The sequence below is a fragment of the Colias philodice genome, chromosome 17 (genome assembly GCF_061535455.1).
Source record: "Colias philodice isolate Cphi_HAF_F1 chromosome 17, ilColPhil1 Martin Lab GWU primary, whole genome shotgun sequence".
Taxonomy (NCBI): Eukaryota; Metazoa; Arthropoda; class Insecta; order Lepidoptera; family Pieridae; genus Colias; species Colias philodice.
Window position 1 is genome coordinate 3554249 of NC_143102.1, and position 20105 is coordinate 3574353.

The following is a 20105-nucleotide window of genomic DNA, read 5'->3' on the forward strand; positions in this document are numbered from 1 at the left end:
TAGTTCACATTTCAGTTACCATGTTGATAAAGAATAGGTAAAATAGCTCGTAAAATAGTTATGTATCATCGAGTGCCAACGAATACTATATAAGATTCCTTAATTAAAGTGAAACTTTTATTACATCGTCTCAAACTTTTTGGTCTGTGTAGCGCATGTCGCGTGTATCGCGGCTGTCGAGTAGGTATACCTACTCGGCAGCCGACCGACACGCGACATGTGCTACACAAAGCAGTGTTCGGAACCGTTCGAACAGTTTCACTTTTACCGTGGTTTCATAAAACCACACAACATTTTTTATTCGTTATTAAAAAATCCATGCTGTTATATACTAATCTTTGTAAGCATGGATTACGTTTTAACTACGACTAATAGGTAGTAGGTTCCTACTCCAGTATAACGGACGTTTCCTACAGTTATGGAAGTTTTTCAAGGCATGTAGTTTAATTTACACGAAAAAAATCTAATTAAATCATGCTTATTGGAGAAATGCACACACTTCTTTTACTTAAATATGTACCATTTATGTCAGATAATTTGTTTTAAAATTTATTAGATAAAAGATCTCAATTTTATTTCCAATGTGAAAATAAAATACATATTAAATATCATAAATAGATTTATTCTAACTATTTCCAATAGAGTATATAAATTCTAAATCGTCGATAAGAAATAATAAGAATCACCAGAAATTGTAGTATTACTGAGTATAACACGAAACAGAACAACAATGAATAAGTATAATATGTATTAGTTCAAAGAATTGTAAATCTCTATTTAGAAACTTACTTAGAAATGGGTTGCAAAAAGGCCGCGTTTTTTTGTTATCATTCAGGCGGTTGGCGAAACGGTATTGTTCCGGCCGAAAAGGGCGGGGGATATAATAATGACTGCAGTAAGGGTGCAATGAAACTTTTACCTGGGTTTTGTAATGCATTTAGGTAGCTTCAGTTACTTACAGTGTGTCTTTGAGGATAGTAAGGGATAATATGACGTCTAGAATTAAAATTGAAAAGTGGTTACTTGCTGATTGGAGTACAGATCGTGGTGGAAATTCTGGGATGAAAGTCAGTGACGATATGAAAAACCTCAGTATTTCTACGGACCGGAAAGAAAGTGGGAAGGAAACGGAACCAAAAGGTATGTCACGTGCTTTTTTTGTCATTAATTTTCAAAATTTTGGCGGTTCATTTACGGTTATGTAAAGAATTAATCGACTCGATTGGCAAATTTTAGAACAATATAAATGTATTTTAAAAATCCATACTTAATATTATAAATGCGAAAGTAACTCTGTCTGTCTGTCTGTTACTCAATCACGCCTAAACTACTGAACCAATTTTCATGAAACCTAGTATGGAGATATTTTGATACCCGAGAAAGGACATAGGCTACTTTTTATCCCGGGAAAATGACGCAATCCCGGAAATCCCACGGGAACGGGAACTATGCGGGTTTTTCTTTGACTGCACGGGCGAAGCCGCGGGCGGAAACCTAGTTATTTATAGACCGAAAACTTGGATCTTGTCATTTGATTCAATAGGCCAATCGCATTTGAAGTTCTACATTTAAATTTCCTTACCTTTCATAATATTATGTTTTCATTTTTAACTTTGGTTTGGATTGTATTTAATGGTTTTCTTTATAAAAAATAAAGCTTGCCCCCTTAGCAAATAATAACGGTGCAGGTGCTTAGAAGTTAGAAACCCTCTGTCGCGTCGACGCCAAAAAATGGAGAATTCTTTATTCTATTCTATAAATACAAACATAATTATTATTATATTATGTGTGATTTTTTTTTAAAGACAGCGTTGTAATTTTTAATTCAATTAAGTCCATGTAGCCCACATATTATGTATGTGATTTCCGATATAAATAAACTTCGCTTCACAATTACAATAAAATAATATTTAAAATATTATAAAGTCTCATAAGAACAATAAATAATAATAGGTATATATTGTTCCCTTCTAATTACTACGAGTGAAGTGGTTCGTAGAAATCCAGGTAGTCAAGGTAGCAAGAGAACAAAAAAAATAACAAAATCTTAAACTACATGTACCTACCTATTTCAAAATAGCCTACTAATTATTATAATGTTAACTACTATGAGCAATAAAATGGTACTTATTACTTATAATTTTCTTTAACTTTATCTTATGTAGGTACTTCTTGTTTCTAGACAACCGACCCCAAATAAAAAGACCACGAGGCTCTGCAGCTAGTAACGGTAATAATGACTCCGGTGCAGGAGGCAGTCTTCCAAATGAAGATCTAGATTTCTCTGAAAGCGCTTCATCTTGGGCTCCAACTGACGAAAGTTCATCATCTTCTTCTGACGAATCTAACAGGGTAAGTAGGTTTATCAATTAAAACGTGATGTGCAAGATATGACGGAATCAACATTTATGTATAAATTTTTTATCATCGGCAAAAATTATCATAGTAGTTAAGTACATTTTTAATTTCAGACTGAGAAAGAGAATAATAGTAACACAAATGAAATGGCACAATACGTACGACAATTAGTGAAAATTCGACACAGTAAAAAAGTACTTACACCAGTACATAGACCGAATGCAGTGGTAAACATTTTACAAGAGCGTCAAATGAATGGAAATCATCCGAACAAAGGTCGTAAAAGAAAATACAAAGAAATTAAGGACAAAGTCAACAAATCTTTACCTGATTCAACAAGAAAAAATATGTTTACACGACCGAATGTTCTTAATGGAACTGTTAACGTGAAATTAAGAAATATTATAGAAATCAATGCGACCTTTCAACAGTTGTTTACGATGCTTAACGCATTAAGACCGGCACAACAGGCCAATACAACATTTTTGAATGAAGTAAGTGAAGTTAAAGAAAAAACTTATGATGAACCGGAGGAGAGTGATAGAAGCGAAAGTGAGGAATCTAATCGTTCTGATGATAATGTATTAATTTCAAACAAATACATTAAAGCTCGCTCTAATTCAGGTTCACCTCGTGGACAAGAAAATAGTAAAGAGGAATGGGTATGTAACAAAGAATAATAATTTTACTGGTAAACACCATTCTACTAAGTTTAATATTTATATCTATATTATTAAAGTGAAACTTTTATTACATCGTCTCAAACTTTTTGGTCTGTGTAGCGCATGTCGCGTGTATCGCGGCTGCCGAGTAGGTATACCTACTCGGCACGCGACATGCGCTACACAAAGCAGTGTTCGGAACCGTTCGAACAGTTTCACTTTTACCGTGGTTTCATAAAACCACACAACATTTTTTTACCTTAATATTTATTTTTTCAGATTCCGATTGGAAGTGGAAAAACTCTGATACATAAAGATAAATATAGAAAAGTAAATTGGAAGTCTTACACGATTGCTACTAGAACTTTATTATTGGCTACGTTTCCAAGGCGGTAAATAATATTTTGTTTTATACTATTTTATTCAAATCATTACAGTTTAAATGAAAATTCATTTGTACGAAACTTAATATATTAATAATGTTCAATTTGTGTTTAGAATACTGGCAACACATTCGCTAACTGGCAAGCGATCACCAGCTTTTCAAAATAAGCCCGCGAAAATGTGTTTGGATCCGAAGATTGTGTCCGATGTTATCATAGAAATAACATCAAGGTTTAAAGTGAAGGAAAACCTAGTTAGGTAAGCACTAAGCGCATATGGTTGTTTCTTTTATTTTTGAGAACTTTTTTAAACTACTTTTTGTGTTATAATAATAAGTGATCAAATAAGGGAAGTAGATCGCGGTTGCAATGATTAGCAACATATGACTCGATTATGAAATCGTAACATTCCATACAATATGTTCTATTTGCCATGAGCCTGATAAATTTTAGCGAATTTAATTAAAATTTTGTAATAAAATTAGTAACTAGGTAAGTACGTTTCAAAACCTCGTACAGTCTCACTACTTTTTAATTCTTTATTTTTGAAAGAAAATAGTTGTACTTAAATCCTCTCTTTATTTTTTTCCAGGAGCATCATCACAACGAAATGTGCAGATGAATGCAAAATGTATAAAATGAGACTAAAAACAAAAGGTCGTCCAAAAGATAAATCGTCGCACGAGTCATCCACAGATCAAGAAAATGTACCGAAAAACGATTCGCTTACAGTTAAATAGTGATAAGGGCGTGGAAAATAATGAAACCAAAGGATTTTGAACAGTACCATACAATACTCAGTGATTTAGTTTTAGACTTTTAAGTTATGTTTTATAACTTAGATGAAGGATTGGTCTCCGCGCGCGCGCTACGACTAGATACCGCACCACCTAAAAACAATAGCTCTGCGAGTGCGGCAACTCATTTCTGTAGTGTGTGTTAGGCAATTTGTAAAGACGCTAGTGTGTGTGAAGAATTGGGCTGCCAGCTACATAAATTTTACCTAATAAATGGGAAATCTGGCATCTTGGAAAGAAGTTTGAAAAATATTTCTTTTCATCCTGACCTGGCCGGGAATCGAATCCATGAACATGCGACTCAATTCCACTTGCGACGCTACTATACTATAGTCACAAAGGTTGTTTAAAAGTAAAAAAGCGGAAATAAAAAAAAACATATTACATGAGTCAGTTAAACATGGTTAAACAGAAATAAATTATTGTTATTATACTTTTTTATACATGTGTTAGTAATAGTATTAAAAAAAAAGTTCAAATTATTGCTAAAAGATTTCCTCAACCACGTGTATTTTTTGGATATGCAGTACGGCAACACTGTATGGCGTCGTATTTTCGTAGAAAAAATTTTCGATGTAAAGGAGAAATTTCGATTAATACGAAAGTTTGGGGATGGTACGTCGTGATCCTAGTGTCTTTCTTATTTTTTGTTGTATTATTTTTAAATAGTTTTATGACACAAATAGGCATTTTACTTCAGATTTTGTTCAAAATCTTTATAAACTATCGGGTCGCCCTCTCCACACAATGCATGTGACACGACTGGCTTGGGTACGCCGTGGGTACGCCGAATTCGGCGTACTATTAGTTGCCGCATTTTTCAAGTACGCCGGCGGTATCTAGTCGTAGCGCGCGCGCGGAGACCAATCCATAATCTAAGTTTTATAAATAAAATATCTTTTTAAAATGTTGTTTCTTTGAGTTTTGTGATGAATGAATATAGTTAGGCCACAGAAAACTAATAAAATGCTAGCCACTATTATGAAGTTATTTTCCCTATTGCGCCATTGCTTTAATAAATGCAACACATTTTAACTATGTTTATGAAGATGAGCATTCTTTTTAATGATAATGACTTAAACAGTTTTGAAAATCCTAATCCTAATTTTAGCGATTCAAACGATAGCGATAGCTGATATTATCTACTTGAAGTTACATTTTCTGCTTACACTACAAATGAATAAAAAATATATGTTTTAATACATTTAATTACACCCGGTTCATAGAGCATACCTAAATAAAATAAATTATTAAAATTGAAATGTCCATCACACACACTTATGTGCTAAGTACTTAAACAAAAATTTATTAAATTAAAAATAATGCACATAAATAATAATATTATGTAGGTAGTTTGTTAATTTACGTGCCCTGTTGGAATATACCAAGAGGGGATAGGATCAAATCAGTGTTTGTGCTGGCAATAATAGCTCTCATAAGCATCATGTCATCGGGGGTATATTGCCAGCCGCTCAATTGACCCAAACTTTGCAGTTTGGGACAACATTCCATGAGCAGTTCAACGGTGTCTCGTGTGAGTCTCGGAGCATGCGGAAACCATAGAGCTTCTAAATTCGGGAATTTGTAACGACGTAATATTCTGAAATAGAAATATATTGTTATCAAATACAAGTCCATACTAATTTTGTATTATTTTCGTAGTTGCTGTAAGATATGCCCAGAATCTATTTATCTTGTAAGAGCATCTGCAGATTGAGTTATCATTCGCATATGTCATTTATATCGTAATAATAAAGTGGACTTTATAGAATCGAAAGAGAAAATATAAATAATATTTATTTACACAGTTGCAAATAGCTATAAGAATAGAAACATAATCCTACCTTGCCATATCGTTATCATCAAGTCTGATTTCATCCCCAATTATGAATTTCTTAAGCTTAGGAGTTGCAGTCATCAAGTACTTTAAACATGTACTTGATAAATTTCCTTGAATAATCTCAATGTGTTCCAATTTATTAAACGGCACTTCTTCTTCGTGAGTCGCCGTCTGACATTGATAAAACTCGAGACTTTCTAAATTAGGACAAGTTTCGGCTATTCTTGTAAAGTTAAAAGAACCCGTTGAGCCCGACAACATCAAAGTTACTATCTTATATCCTATTTTATCAAGCAGTTGATGCAGTTCGTGGCATTGGAATTTATTTAATTTAATCTTGTTTAGGTAATTTAAGTCCTTTATTTGTTGCAGTATACCTTGGTCAGGTTCCTCCAAGTAAATTGTTTCTATCATAGGACACAAGGCTATTATTGCTCTCATAGTTCTTACATTCGTTTGCACGTCATGGACATATTGTAATTTCGTTTTAAATCCTGGAGGGCAATCGTTGTTGTACACGTAATTTAATGCCTTACCGACGTAAGAATAACTACCTAAATTCGTTAAATTCGGAAGCCTCTGGATAAAAAGAGCTACATCAGTGTGGTCTACATTTTCTTCCCCATACATTCCTATATTAACGACTGAAAGACTTTGAGCGAGTTGAGGATGGCCAGTTAGCATAGCGTCGATCCCTATTTCTGTGATATCCGTTTCACCAGATACATCGAGCAGCTTTAATACTTTATTATATTCTCCAATACATTTAAGAATTTCGTCGTTAGCCATGTATGGTATATTTAGAGCAGATAAATTGGGTAAATTTTTAATTATGTCATACATCAACGGTAAGTGTTCATCTTTCACCCACACGCCTTTTAAATTTAGAGCCGTGAGATGGCGTCCTTGCTCTACGATTAATTCTAGGATTTTCCTGTAGTAAGGGCACGGGAACATACCCGTGGCTAAGCTCTTAACATTTTCTTTGAGCAGTAACTTCATCGTATAGTATCTAACGGACGGATCCAAATAATCCGAACTTAATATTAGATTGATAAGGTCCTGGAATATATCACTCGTCACTCCCATACTTTCGTAGTAAGACGAAACCATCGTAAACGATAGAGCGACATCTTCATCTGTAGAGATCCTTGACAAGGTGTGAATAAGTTGTCTAGCTACTAATGATAGTGTGATCTCTTGTAACGGCAGTATCGGGCACTTGGGCGACATTATCACGGCACTTTACAATATTGCACTTTCACTATAACGTACTTAGCATAACTATACAATGCTGCAAGTTTGGTTTAAAAGAGAGAAATTGAAATCCGTGTTTCTCCGAGCTATTTAGCGCACTCACTCGCATCGCTGTTGGCATTCCGCCAGATCCCGTTTATAATTCAAACACACAAACCCGAAAATTATTTATAGAACTTTTATTTCTAAAAGGTGTTTACACCTTACGACGCATAAATAGATGTATAATTTGATATCTCATCTCGTTCTTATTTTTTATACGTTAATAAAAATAGTAATTACGTGATTATAACAAAAAAAATTAAGCGCAACGGATAAAACTTATAAATTATAAATATAAATATAGAGGCAGCGTTAGCGAAGAATGCATTTTTGTGGATAAGCTGTATTCTATATTGTTGCAGAAATTTGTATTAACCCTTAAAATATATTTACTTCGTTTTAAAACAAGTTAAAAGGGCTCATTTTAATCAGGGCCATAGAAATTTTGAAATTCATAAAAATAAAAGTGAACTATATGAAAAGTGAACAATACAATACTTGTAGTGAGGTGTTTTGTAATTTTGTGAAACGTATTATGAAATTTCAAGATATTCCAAATATTTTCACAGTAGTAGCAGAAGGAACAACACAAAAGGTACCAAATAAAAGAACCAAGTACTTTTTAATATTTTATTAATCCTTAATATACATCGACTAACTTAAAATAAACATCAATAGCTTAACTAATTAACCTATACGTCTTTGTAAATTATCTCATATTATGACTTATATAAATTAAAACATGTAATTTATTAAAGATTAATACATATTTTTCTGTGCTTGTTCAAAACTTAAAGCACGCAGTGGCTTTAAATTGCAATTTTTTACTAATTCCATATCTTTATTACGAATTGAACTCTCCATTACATTAACATGTTAGACATCACATTTTGACTTTCAAATTTTTGGGAAAAATAAAACAAAATATTTTCCTTAGATTTTACAATGTACATCATCTTGTTGCTGTTCGTTGCCGTGCAGTCGAACGAACTTCGAACTCGAACTTCTACAATTAACCTAATCTTCAAATACTTCAACAAACTACGTAGGTACAGGTAAGTTTTTAGCAACAAGCAACAATATCTGCTCCGTACTGAAACACCAGTTAGCTATTTCCTTAGAGACTTTGCACCAATTTTCACCGTGATGCGGTTCCGCTGCTTTACAACGAGTCTTTACATCTTCTTGTTGCTGCTCGTTGCCGTGCAGTAGTTCGAACTTGTAGAAGTATGCCCACGCGTCGCCGAGGTCTGGGTCGATTTTTACCTGTATTTGTTATAAGAATAAATTGAATATAAATTGAACGCGTCAATAAAATGTTATATAGAGCAAAAGTTAAATTATTTCAATTAAAAAAAAAGTGTGCGTGTTGGGACGTTTGGTAGAAGTGATAAGTTAAAATAATGAGGGTAGGGAAGGTCAGACAGACTGACGCCGTAACGAGCGAGCGAGTATACCCTCCCATAAGAAGTTAACACTTAAAAAAAAATTAGACGGCTTGAGCACTTTCAACTCTTCTAAAATTATATATTCAATTCACTTTATCATAGTAACAAAATTATGTTTTTATCATTTTCATTTTCACATTTACTAAAAAGTAACAAGTATAATATAATACCAGAGCAAGATGTCCCTTTTGACGTGATAACGTTTTTAAAATCGTTTTAGTCGGGTGACATGTTCAGAAACTTGTGTCACACCAAAACCTCACGAGCGCGATCGCAGGTATAACGAGAGTGAGACGGACCGATCTCCCGTCTCATCTCGAGCGGTGCCACTGCATTATGTTATCACGTAAACATCTCGATCGTAAACCTACTTTACAAACAACCAATTCTTTTTATAATTAAATGTAACGTAAAAATAACGTACCGTCCTATTGAACCACTCTCGGCACTTGTTCAGTTTCCTCTCGGTCCAGAACAGTTGAGATACCGCCAGTAGCACGTGCGCGTCGTGCTCGCATTTCTTCAACGCGTCAACCTATAGCAAACATTAATAATTAATTATTATATAAATTTATAAAGAATAGAAAAAATTCGATCACGAGGCGGGACTCGAACCCGCATCCTTATGTGCCATTCCGGGGCGGATGCCTAAATTTATATTTATAAAGCATTTGAATGCCATAAAACCAAAAATATCAATTTCAATTAATTGGTGAGGACATTGTTTAGATATTGATTAGTTTTATATAATTAGCATTAACCCAATCAAAATCCGACTTTATTAGAAGGGAATAAGGTGGAATTTATTTTATGTATACCAACTAGCTCATGCCATGACAATATCTACGCCAATAGCACGACGTCCTGAGCGCACAAACTCTAACTTGTCGAAATATGACCTGTGATAAAACGACACCCAAGTTTTCTCGATAAAATAAAAAAAGAAATAAAATAAAATAAATCTTTATTTCACCTTTAGGATATACAATATTGGTTATGAGGCTCTGGCTCTCTTGCTAGGCATAGCCTGTGTTAAGAAATCCAGTCCCTTCCCTGAGTACATTGTGGTCCTGATAAAGGTAAAAATAAAAAGAAAATTTATCTCTATAACATTAGGAACCATAAACTCACGCTTTTAGTCTTCCTCTGCGGTCTGGACTCCATGAATATAGCATCTGCCCACAAACGGCCAGCGCTGGGACATTCTTGCAATGCTTTCGCCATTAGCGATTGTGCAATTTCTACGCCTCCCGCACGACGTTCTAGGCGTACACTTTCTAACCTGTTATTTTTTTTATATTTATTTCCTATTTTATGATGTTGATGAGAAGATAAATAGATATAAAGAGGATTAAAGGATTATGAATGAAAACAACACTACTTGAATTTAATTTTAATTAAAATGAATACAACACTACTTGAAATAAGAAAACTACAATTCTTCGTCATATTAAAAAGTAAATGTGACTGTATTCAATACTTTATACTTTCGATGTCGTTAAAAATATATTGTCCAAAATAAACTCTGCCAGCATGTATTAAGTGTTAAACAGTTAGCAACCGATATATTAGTTTCATCATTACTGCCATGAAATAAGGTGCTAAAAACATGCATAATTTCACCTTACAATATTAAGTTTGACTTACCACAGTTCAGCATTCTTAGGGTTCCGTAATCGAGCTTTTTCCAATACTGATCTGGCTTTGGTCACGTGTTTAAGTTTTTCTTCGAGCCGCGACAATAGAATCCACATTGGTACACATGTTGCGCATTTCTTCAGCTGTGAGGCAAAATCAAATTAAAGTAAAATAAAAATGCATATACATACTTGACAATAGAATTGGCCGATAAATTGAGATTGATGTTCTTAAATTGGAATTTGCTCGTATTTTTTTTTTAGTTTTTTTCTAGATTAGTGCAAAATGAACAATCGTATGCGTTGCCTTATTCTAGACGTTCTCGATTAAATTCCTAATTACATAATTGTTTTCCTCTTATAGATTTTATTATTGCAATTTTTTTTGTATGCTCATTATTTCTTATTGCTGTTTCAAATATGTATGTATGTCCTAGCTGAAATAAACCATTACTTTTAACAGATTATATCCCAAACTCACCCCTTGCGAATAAGTGTTATGCGCGTCATCATCTTTGCCCATCTGCTCCTCGATCTGTCCCTTCATCATGTGCAACTTGGCGTAGTCGCTGAACACCTTTATAGCTTCGTCGAGAAGTTTGAGCGCTTCGTCCATGTTGTTTAGTGCCCATTCGAGTTTTGCTGATTTTATCATTACCTGGTAAAATTTGTATATTTTTGAAATCAAATATTGCTTATTGAAAATGTTAAACGTTAAATGTTAAATGTTGAGTACTATTTTTTATGTGTGATAATTTGATAAAAATAAATGCCTGAAGTTGAGTAGACACTAGTAATAAGTACATATAAGAGAATAAAAAGATTTTGAAATACATAGTATATTTTATACGCGGATACGCGGCTAGTACAACTTTTTAAATAAAACAAAACATATTATTGCAACAAAAAAAATCATTATTTTATTTTATTAAATAGCAAATAAAACACTAAAAATAATTCAAATTAAATTTTAGAACACACAAAACCATAGACATTAGACACTCACCCGTGGCGTGGGCGCAGACGCTCTAGCCTTAGCGAGCAGCCGTCTCGCTCTATCGTACTCTTTGTTCTCGCTCTCGAGCTTGACAGCGGCCAACCAGATTTCTTCCGAGTTCGGGTTCGCTTGGAAAGCGAGGGATAGAATACCTCTTGCTGCTGGTACGTCACCTGTTAGAGGAATATTTTATAATTATTATGAACGAAAAGTTGCTTTATAACATGATACTATACATGTTCGAATTGCACTGCGAAACGGAAAAAAATTGAATTAGAAATTAAAGATTTTAACGGATTTTAAACGCGATTTATTCATTATATTATTTTACTTGGGTAAAATAAAAGTTAAAACACTAGAGAATAAAAATTAAAATTATCAATTATCCTAATGTGTATGTCGCAGGCAAATTGTATAATCTCGCCGTTTACAAATGCTCGGCATTTTGTAAAATGCTGAGGATTTACTTTTTCAAAAATTCTACAAAAAGACGGTCGCGAGCCGACGGAGCCCCACTTCGCGGGGCTCCTATTTCTGTGTAGTTTTAAAAACGCGAACCTAACCTAATCCACCCCCTTATCCAAACGAAAAATTTCTGATTACGAATTCTCGACATACAAAATGCCGAGCTTTTGTACACGGTACAAATAATACAATTTGCCTGCGACATGTATATAATATAGAATTTCATCACATTCCCTTATAAGTTATAATGTCTTAAGCACACGGCGTATTTCAAACCCGTGAAATTGTAAAAAAAGAACTGTTTCCGTAAAGACCTATTAACGCTATAAAGCGGTCGAAGTCAAAAGGTTAAACTTTTTAAAACGAAATATAATTATTTTCCGCGCGCCCGCGCGCTTCAAAGGAGTAGCGAGCGCTTCACGAACGCGTTTGTTTCTTCTGCGTCCGCATCGGCATCTACAGCGCAGACGGCGCTCCTGCGCTGTGCTAGGGGCCTAACAATTAATGGATTAAATATAATCACCGGCGAGCCACTTGGACTTGGCGCCCATGAGCCACAGCACCTCGCTCTTGGGGCAGTGCGCCACGGCCCGCTGCAGCAGCGCCTCGAGGCTGGCGCGGCTGCCGTGCTGCTTCTCCAGGTACGCTGCTCGGAGCCAGATGGACTTCTTCGACGGGAACACGGACAGCGCGTACCCGTACACTGCGCGGGCGCACTCGTACGCGCCTTCGTTTGCGCACTGGTCATAGATCATTGTGTTAATACATTGGGCTATTATTACTACGTATAGAGGAGACACCACGGACAAAATCGGTGCTGCAAGCGCGGCGGCGCGGGGCGGCTTGTGAGACATAGATTAAGCGATGTCATCAACTCACTGCTATAGAGGCAAAACTTTGTAAATATTTTGCCTATTACTTATCAATTAAGAACAATCTATGTAACCAAAAAAAATTAATCTAATAAATAAATTATTAATCTATCTATCTAAACATCTTTCATACCCAATGCGGTTTCTTAAATTTTTAGTCTATGACAAATGACGCAAAATGGCGCCCGCCAAAAATTTTGCCCGAACCAAGTTTTAAAAATTATTATCTAATTAATTACCGATGAAAAGTTATTTCTTTGCACTTTGCCGCATTACTTGAATTATTAGTGCAATATAGCAACACACTCGATGGCATTATTTGATGAGTTTCTTGGTTTTTTGCTTTAAAACAAACAAGACAGCTACCATCGCGCTAATGCGACTGAGTGCAGTGAGGCCGGTTGACCTATGTTGAGCGGAACATAAGTGATGTAGAAGGTGTCGTCTCCATACGTAGTAATAATAGTATCTCAATGTGTTAATAAACATTTTTTGAATGTTAGGTTCATAGCCTCATAGACAAAAATTGCTCATTGAGCATAATATTTTGCTCACAAGGCGTCGTGGTCACAGTAAAAGGTTCACAACGAGACATCTGTGTTATGGCTCTAAAAAACGCTCGAGTTGCAGTTGCGACAATCATAGAAAGGTGACATAGCGAACATATGTAGCCGATATGTCAACGCGTCACGCCGCGTTGTGGCAGTGTAGAATATGCATGACGCGTTCCTGAACATTATTTTGTCCCTAAAATATTATATCATATACCAAATTTAAAATAAATCTATATATATAAAAATTAAACCTGTTTTCCTTGTTCACGGCATCACGCGTGAACGCGTGATTTCGATAATTCTTTTTTTTATATTCCTTGAAGTACGAGGATGGTTCTTATGTAGAGAAAACGTATGTACCACGGGCGCAGCCGGGGCGGACCGCTAGTGAATGAATAAAAAATCTTACCGCTTCCGCATCTTCCATCCAAGTGTGCTTTTGGTCTTCAGGCTCAATGCCATGTCCAATGACAGCTCGAATAATCGCCTGAAAAAAAGTGTTTATTATACAACATAAACATAAAATAATAATTTATTTTGCATTAATAACATTTTAGGGTGACAAAATATAAATATGATTATTATTTTTTTTATAAAATGTTCGTAAATTAAAGATTTTCATGAATTTTAAATATATTACCTGGCAAGTATGCACAGCCCCAGATTTCTCGGCCTCCATTGCTTCTTTGAACCAATGTTCGCGATTAATTTCGACACCGTTAGCGCTCAGCGATGTGATCGCACGGTCTATGATTTTCTCCACCATGTGTGTGTTGCCTGATAAAAAAAAATTATGTAGGAAATTATTAAGACTCATTCGAATACAACCGTAAAAAATTCTTGATTGGACGTTGGAAAAATTGAGTTTCGCTTAATCATAGACATAAATAATGTTTATTTCTTTATATTAATGATTTATTGTTAGTTGTATACTAAATTAAAAAAAAAATTGTTTAACATATACCTAATTTTGCTAAACAATTAGTAAAATTATCTTACCATGCGCTTCTTCCAGTTTAGCAGCAGTCACCCAAATCTGTCTATCTGTAGGTATATTTTCTCTTGCTTTATTAAGCACTTTCCTTGCGTTTTCATATGTCTCCAACCTAGCCAAGGCAAGCCATAACTCCACACTAGTGGGACAACATTCGACTGCTCTTGAGAGTAATATTCGCGCGTCTTCGGGGTTTTCTAATTCAACGGCTGCCTTCCAGAGACGGACCGAGTTTGGAATGTGCTCTAGGGCTTTACGGTATACGCGACGTTTTGCCTGGTGATGAGAAATTGAAATGATAGCGAAAAAACTTTGCATTTGAATAAGGAAAAATTATGTGTGCAATAATATTATTTTTTTACACTTTGCAAAGTTTTTAAGGGTACATAGAAGAGTAGAGATAAACTACGATAACATGGCGCGCCCCTCCAAAATTCAAAACGTTTGAAAGTATTTTTGAAAGTATTTACAATGCACCACCAAGATTCACAACGCATGTGTGCGTAATGAGACGGCCGTCAAACAAAAACAAATCCACGGATTTGTTGCTCGACTAGTCACGCTCTAATCGCTCATTATTATTAGTAATGGCGCTGCACTGACGTATTCTATGAAAACGACACGTGCGTTGTCTTGGGCGCTCGGCAACTTATGATTAGTTGACCAACAAATCTGGACGTAAAGTACTAAAGACGAATACGTACAACTACATACAAACTCCTTCGTAAGGATGTCACTACACACATTGAAACAGTAATTTGGAGGGGCGCGGCATGTTATCGTAGTTTATCTCTACCAGTTGCCAGAAAATCTTATCACTTCAAATTTTAAATTAAATTAAAATATTTTTATGGAATAAAAGGTACATATTCTTTAATTTGCGAAGTTGATAAATGTAATTTCGTACACTCCAAAAGATTTAATTGTTTTCTAGCCCCTTCATTATACAATAAAATTAATAAAATATTACCTATCTATAAACTCCCCTACGCTACTTGCAAAACGCAAGTTACTAATTGGCTGCTAAATCTTAGTTATCAGGAGACTGAAAATTTAATTTGTACAATGACTTAATGAAAGTTTTACATTCATATTTCACATTCTTTTATATGCATACACATCTACATCCACTCAAACACACACACACACACACACACACACATACACACACATTCACTTACACATACGCAGACACAAACATACTCAATACACATACGCACACACACTAACTTATGCCCACACATAATCACTCGACTCCTTTCATGTTCATAAGTTAAGATATCAATTAGTTAATTTACTTTTATATTCTTTATATCCGAACTTAAAAATCAATTTCGTTGACTAAGTTGTGATGACCACCTTTAGATGTTTTTTCTTATATTATATAAATTATATGGGGAAGGAACTGATATCTTTAATACAGGTTACCTACTCGGTAATCTAGCAAAGATGCCAGTCTTGAACCGTTGATTGATATATACCTATCATTATACAGTTACCACCAAATGTATTTAGCTCTAAGGTTAGGTTAAGTTAGACTGAATAAACGAATTTGAATTTGAATTTGAATTTGAATCCACTGCTATATAATCTATGCCTATCTACAGTAATTTATTGTCTATGGCTATCTGGCTATAATGTTTATGGCTGCTCCAGTTTAGCTTCACTTAGCTTTCATATGAGGTAACTAGCTAACACTTAATAGATTACACAACATTCTATAATTTGAATTTTGGTAGCAGCATCTTCGCATTTTATGCCCGGCTTCTGCATTAATATTTATAATTTCTAAATTGATACTTTTTTGTATTATTTCAATAATTGTGTAATGTAATGTAACTCTTGTATTTTTTATTTTTGCCTAACAGATCTTAGTCGTCCATTAATGTACATAATAATTCAATAAAGGATATTTTATTTTTTATTTTATTTTTTATAATCTATGCCTACATATTATCTATGGTCACCTTAGGCTCCTGCTCCAAATCAGCGGCCTTCACCCACACCCTCACACTGTGCGGCAAGTTCCTCGCCGCATGCGCTATGACAGCCCGCGCCGTGTCTATGGGCTGTAACCGAGCCGCTTCTAGCCAGAGCTCCTCGCTACTGGGGTTCACTTCGCAACCTTTCATTATTAGGTTGCGGGCGGCTTGCACTTTACCTTTTATTGAGATCGTAAAGAAATTATTTTTAACAGTTTAAAGACAGGAAATGTTAATAAAAAGTATTATTAAAATGTGTAATAGAAGGAAACAGATTTACGAGGCGCAATTAAAACTGTATGTGTTTGTATGTTATATAAGAGTCAAAATATTGCCAAGGTAATGGCATTTATGCCATTGTTCCAATGTTTTCCTGTTTTCTTTAGATTTAGTTTTATTAATATTTGAAGAATTATTCTATTATTGATGAATTATCAGGCAAAAAGTTAAAAATTACTTTCAAGTGATAATAGTCCTACAATCATTCATAACATAAATATGATAATCTAAATAAGTTAAGTGACAATAACAGCAATTACAATAAATGTGCACAAATATAAGTTGATTTTTCAATCCTTGGTTACTACTTATTTGTCAAATAATGTATAAAACTACCATTTTAAAAACGTATTCTAATTGCCCGTATTTGATTGTTTACGTGACATTTTAATATTATCGTGTAATACTTTATTGGATGGGTAAGTTTTATCCAAGGATTTAAAAATCGGCCCTAAAACTAATTATTTATCACATTACCTGTAACCTCCTCCAGTCTTGCACTAGCAATCCATGCAGGTGGATGATTAGGATTAGTTTCTCTCACAGATTTGAGCAAAAGCCTAGCCTTCTTGATATCATTGATATCCCCACCATACGTAGGGATCATAGACTGCAGATCCGTTAGGTAACCTTTAGGATCTACTACTGTCTGACCAGTGACTGAGTCTGATACTTGAGATAGCTTCACTGTCATTAATGTGTTTCTTGCTTGTCCAATTTTTCTTAAATCCAAATCACCTAGAAGAAAATTGTATAAATTATAAAATAGATTCCAAAGGTAAAATAAGTTATAAAAAGTAGTTATTGATCATTTCTTTATATCTTTAGTTTTCCAATGCATATGCATATTATGTATTATTGCTATATATTTTCTTTATTCTATCTAAGAAAACTTTTTGAAAAAGAGATATTTTAAGACACTATTCTAAGTGTTATAATAAGATTGCACCATTATACAAATAGTATTTAGAATACCTGAAGGTGTCAGCATGCCAGGTGTAGCGACACCAGGCATCATAGACGCTAGACCAGAGCCAGGATCTATAGAAGTCGTCGACTCCCCTCCAAGGTTCCTCGACAGCACACTATCTGGTAAAGGTGTGAACTTCTCAGCCCTAGGATTACGCTGCTTTCTGTTACGAGCATCACCTACTTCCGGTATCGCGGCCCATTCATCTTCGGACACTGTTTTCAATTCACGTTTGAGATCTGAAAATTGCTGCTGGATTTTGGGCCTGAAACATTTTTCAATATAGGTTAATTTGGGGAAATGGTTGAAGATAAAATTTAAAAATAAATTTACATGTGTTGGATTAAATATTAAAAAATTGAATAGTATCTGTTGTACATGACATTACACATACTTTAGGTTGTAAAGAAAAGAAGTTTATTCAAAAATTGGCTTAAAAATTCATCTACAAGTATTTTTAAAATATTATTTTTGTGGTAAATCTAATTATAAATCATATTACCTTTCTTGACGATATCTTTCCAAGTCTTCTTTCAAACGTTTTTCTCTGTATTCCTTTCTTTTTTCATCCATTCTTTTGTCAATAGACTCATAAATAGCGTCAGCTTCAGCATCATCTTTGTCATATGGATCCTGTAAATGTAATAACAAATATAAAATAGAATACATTATAAATTTTAAACAACAATTACTTGCATGAAAACAGATTTAATATTAAAAAATGCACCTTAGAAAAGAGAGAGCCACTATATCCCGAAAATTCATCATAATTAGAATCGTTCAAATCTTCATCATCATCTTCTTCTTCTGTTTTCTTGCGTTTAGCTGCTGGTGGTGCATGGCGATCATCACTTAGAAATAAAAACAAAAAATTCAGGTTATTGAAAATATTACATTTTAATTACAAAGAGATAATATTTTTCTCTATTAAAATAAAGATTGTAGAAGTAAACTGTAATTTATTTATTACTACTTACGATACATCATTTGCGTCTCTGGCTGGACCAATATCAGATCGTGTAGTGAAACCTGTGGCGCTGAAAAATATACAGTGGGTAAATTATCGCATTTCATGAATTCAGTAGATATGAATTTTTAATATAATAACATATAACTTACCCTCTACCAACTCCAGCTACATAACCAAGAGGAGCTGGAATACCAAGAAAGTGCTTTTTGTTTTTATTTACAAATGCTTGTGGTGGCACAGACATTTTGGATGTAGTAATTAGAATAGAAGGAATATCAAATATTGAATGAACTTATTTTTGAGTTTTTACTTTATATTATCAAATAAAACGATATTGAGACAAAAATATAAATAAGATACAAATATTGTTTGACATTTGTTTCAGTTTGTAATCTGTCGACTGTCAATTGTCATTTGTCAGTTATAAATAAGAATCACAGATCATTAAATATTAACTAGTTTTTCGCTAGAATTGATCATAGAATATACTTATCGGGTTTCAAGGTATTTCAACAACTCAAATAGCCCTCAAACGTGACTCAAACCCCTCAAACCACACTCAATCTTAAACCTATATATAATTACAACTATGCAATCATAACTTAATCGCTCATTCTCTATAATATTATGTAAAATAATATTTTATTGATTAATAATAATTAAACTAATAATTATCGTCTAATTATAATCTACAGTACGCGACTGTACACAGGTTGGCATGTTGGCAACAATTTTTATTTCGAAATTTGATGATTTCTCGCGGTTTTGTCTGTGTTACCCACAGTGTTACCATTTACCTTGTAGATCAGTCAGAATCGACATTGAAAATCGAGAATTTAACAATAATTCCAAAAGTTTTCAAACTTCGGTCAAGTGAATGGTACATTGGGACGACAATAAATCTCATTTTGCAACCTTGTCCGCAGTCCGGAACATTGTTAAAATTGCAATTAAATTATTTTTTTGCTGTATGGTCGTGAAAAAAATTCCAAAAGTTCTGCAAACTTGGGGAAGTTTTCGATATAATATTTCATATCACGTATTAAATTTGCAATCAATCTAAGTGTACGGAACATTGTTAAAATTGCAATTAAATTATTTTTTGCTGTATGGTCGTGCAAAAAAAATCCAAAAGTTCTGCAAACTTAACACAGTTATCGGAAATATATACCGAACGGTTGTATAAATTTGCAACCTTTTTCGTTGACCGGAACATGTTTATTTATAATTATTTTTAATTCGTGGTCATTTTTTCGAGTAAGGTGGTCTCGGAATAATTACAAAAGTTTTGGAACTTGGTTGCAAACTTCGAAAACATCTATTCTGGTGCATTTACAAATTTGCAACCTCATTCAGTTTAATAAAAAAAAAAAAAACATTAATATTCAATATTAAAAGATGTTCCGTACACTGAGATTGGTTGCAAATTTAATACGTGATATGAAATATTATATCGAAAACTTCCCCAAGTTTGCAGAACTTTTGGAATTTTTTTCAGGACCATACAGCAAAAAATAATTTAATTGCAGTTCCGGACTGCGGACAAGGTTGCAAAATGGGATTTATTGTCGTCCCAATGTACCATTCACTTGACCGAA

General features: G+C 34.1%; 3 protein-coding genes across 3 annotated transcripts; 1 reads left to right on the top strand and 2 right to left on the bottom strand.

Annotated features, from left to right (window-relative positions):
* The first annotated feature begins 989 nt into the window (after window positions 1-989).
* Window positions 990-4212, top strand: LOC149480962 (uncharacterized). Its single transcript, XM_089705827.1, has 6 exons — window positions 990-1140; window positions 2183-2352; window positions 2472-3020; window positions 3300-3412; window positions 3519-3662; window positions 3996-4212. The coding sequence occupies exons 1-6, from the start codon at window positions 990-992 to the stop codon at window positions 4141-4143; spliced, it is 1275 nt and encodes a 424-aa protein (XP_089561953.1). The 3' UTR covers window positions 4144-4212.
* Window positions 4213-5390: 1178 nt separating this feature from the next.
* Window positions 5391-7413, bottom strand: LOC149480963 (uncharacterized). The gene is made up of 2 exons (XM_089705997.1): window positions 6045-7413; window positions 5391-5800 (listed from the first exon to the last, which is right to left on the bottom strand). Exons 1-2 carry the CDS (start codon window positions 7271-7273, stop codon window positions 5563-5565), a joined length of 1467 nt encoding a protein of 488 aa, XP_089562123.1. The 5' UTR covers window positions 7274-7413; the 3' UTR covers window positions 5391-5562.
* A 542-nt stretch (window positions 7414-7955) lies between these two features.
* Prp6 (pre-mRNA processing factor 6) lies at window positions 7956-18895 on the bottom strand. Its single transcript, XM_089706042.1, has 17 exons — window positions 18657-18895; window positions 18515-18574; window positions 18265-18388; window positions 18040-18170; window positions 17543-17802; window positions 17045-17305; window positions 16274-16467; window positions 14312-14582; window positions 13953-14089; window positions 13722-13799; window positions 12410-12626; window positions 11431-11594; window positions 10906-11082; window positions 10435-10568; window positions 9919-10069; window positions 9212-9322; window positions 7956-8605 (listed from the first exon to the last, which is right to left on the bottom strand). Exons 1-17 carry the CDS (start codon window positions 18749-18751, stop codon window positions 8381-8383), a joined length of 2790 nt encoding a protein of 929 aa, XP_089562168.1. The 5' UTR covers window positions 18752-18895; the 3' UTR covers window positions 7956-8380.
* Window positions 18896-20105: the final 1210 nt, after the last annotated feature.

Excerpts from the sequence above, each read along its gene's own strand:
- LOC149480962 (XM_089705827.1), top strand. The coding sequence starts at position 990 with ATGACGTCTAGAATTAAAATTGAAAAGTGGTTACTTGCTGATTGGAGT. Across the intron at positions 1,141-2,182 it reads GAAGGAAACGGAACCAAAAG|ACAACCGACCCCAAATAAAA; the intron begins GTATGTCACGTG and ends TCTTGTTTCTAG. Across the intron at positions 3,413-3,518 it reads TTGGCTACGTTTCCAAGGCG|AATACTGGCAACACATTCGC; the intron begins GTAAATAATATT and ends ATTTGTGTTTAG.
- LOC149480963 (XM_089705997.1), bottom strand. The coding sequence starts at position 7,273 with ATGTCGCCCAAGTGCCCGATACTGCCGTTACAAGAGATCACACTATCA. Across the intron at positions 5,801-6,044 it reads GATGATAACGATATGGCAAG|AATATTACGTCGTTACAAAT; the intron begins GTAGGATTATGT and ends TTTCTATTTCAG.
- Prp6 (XM_089706042.1), bottom strand. The coding sequence starts at position 18,751 with ATGTCTGTGCCACCACAAGCATTTGTAAATAAAAACAAAAAGCACTTT. Across the intron at positions 17,803-18,039 it reads GAAAGATATCGTCAAGAAAG|GCCCAAAATCCAGCAGCAAT; the intron begins GTAATATGATTT and ends AAAATGTTTCAG. Across the intron at positions 17,306-17,542 it reads TGGCATGCTGACACCTTCAG|GTGATTTGGATTTAAGAAAA; the intron begins GTATTCTAAATA and ends ATTTTCTTCTAG.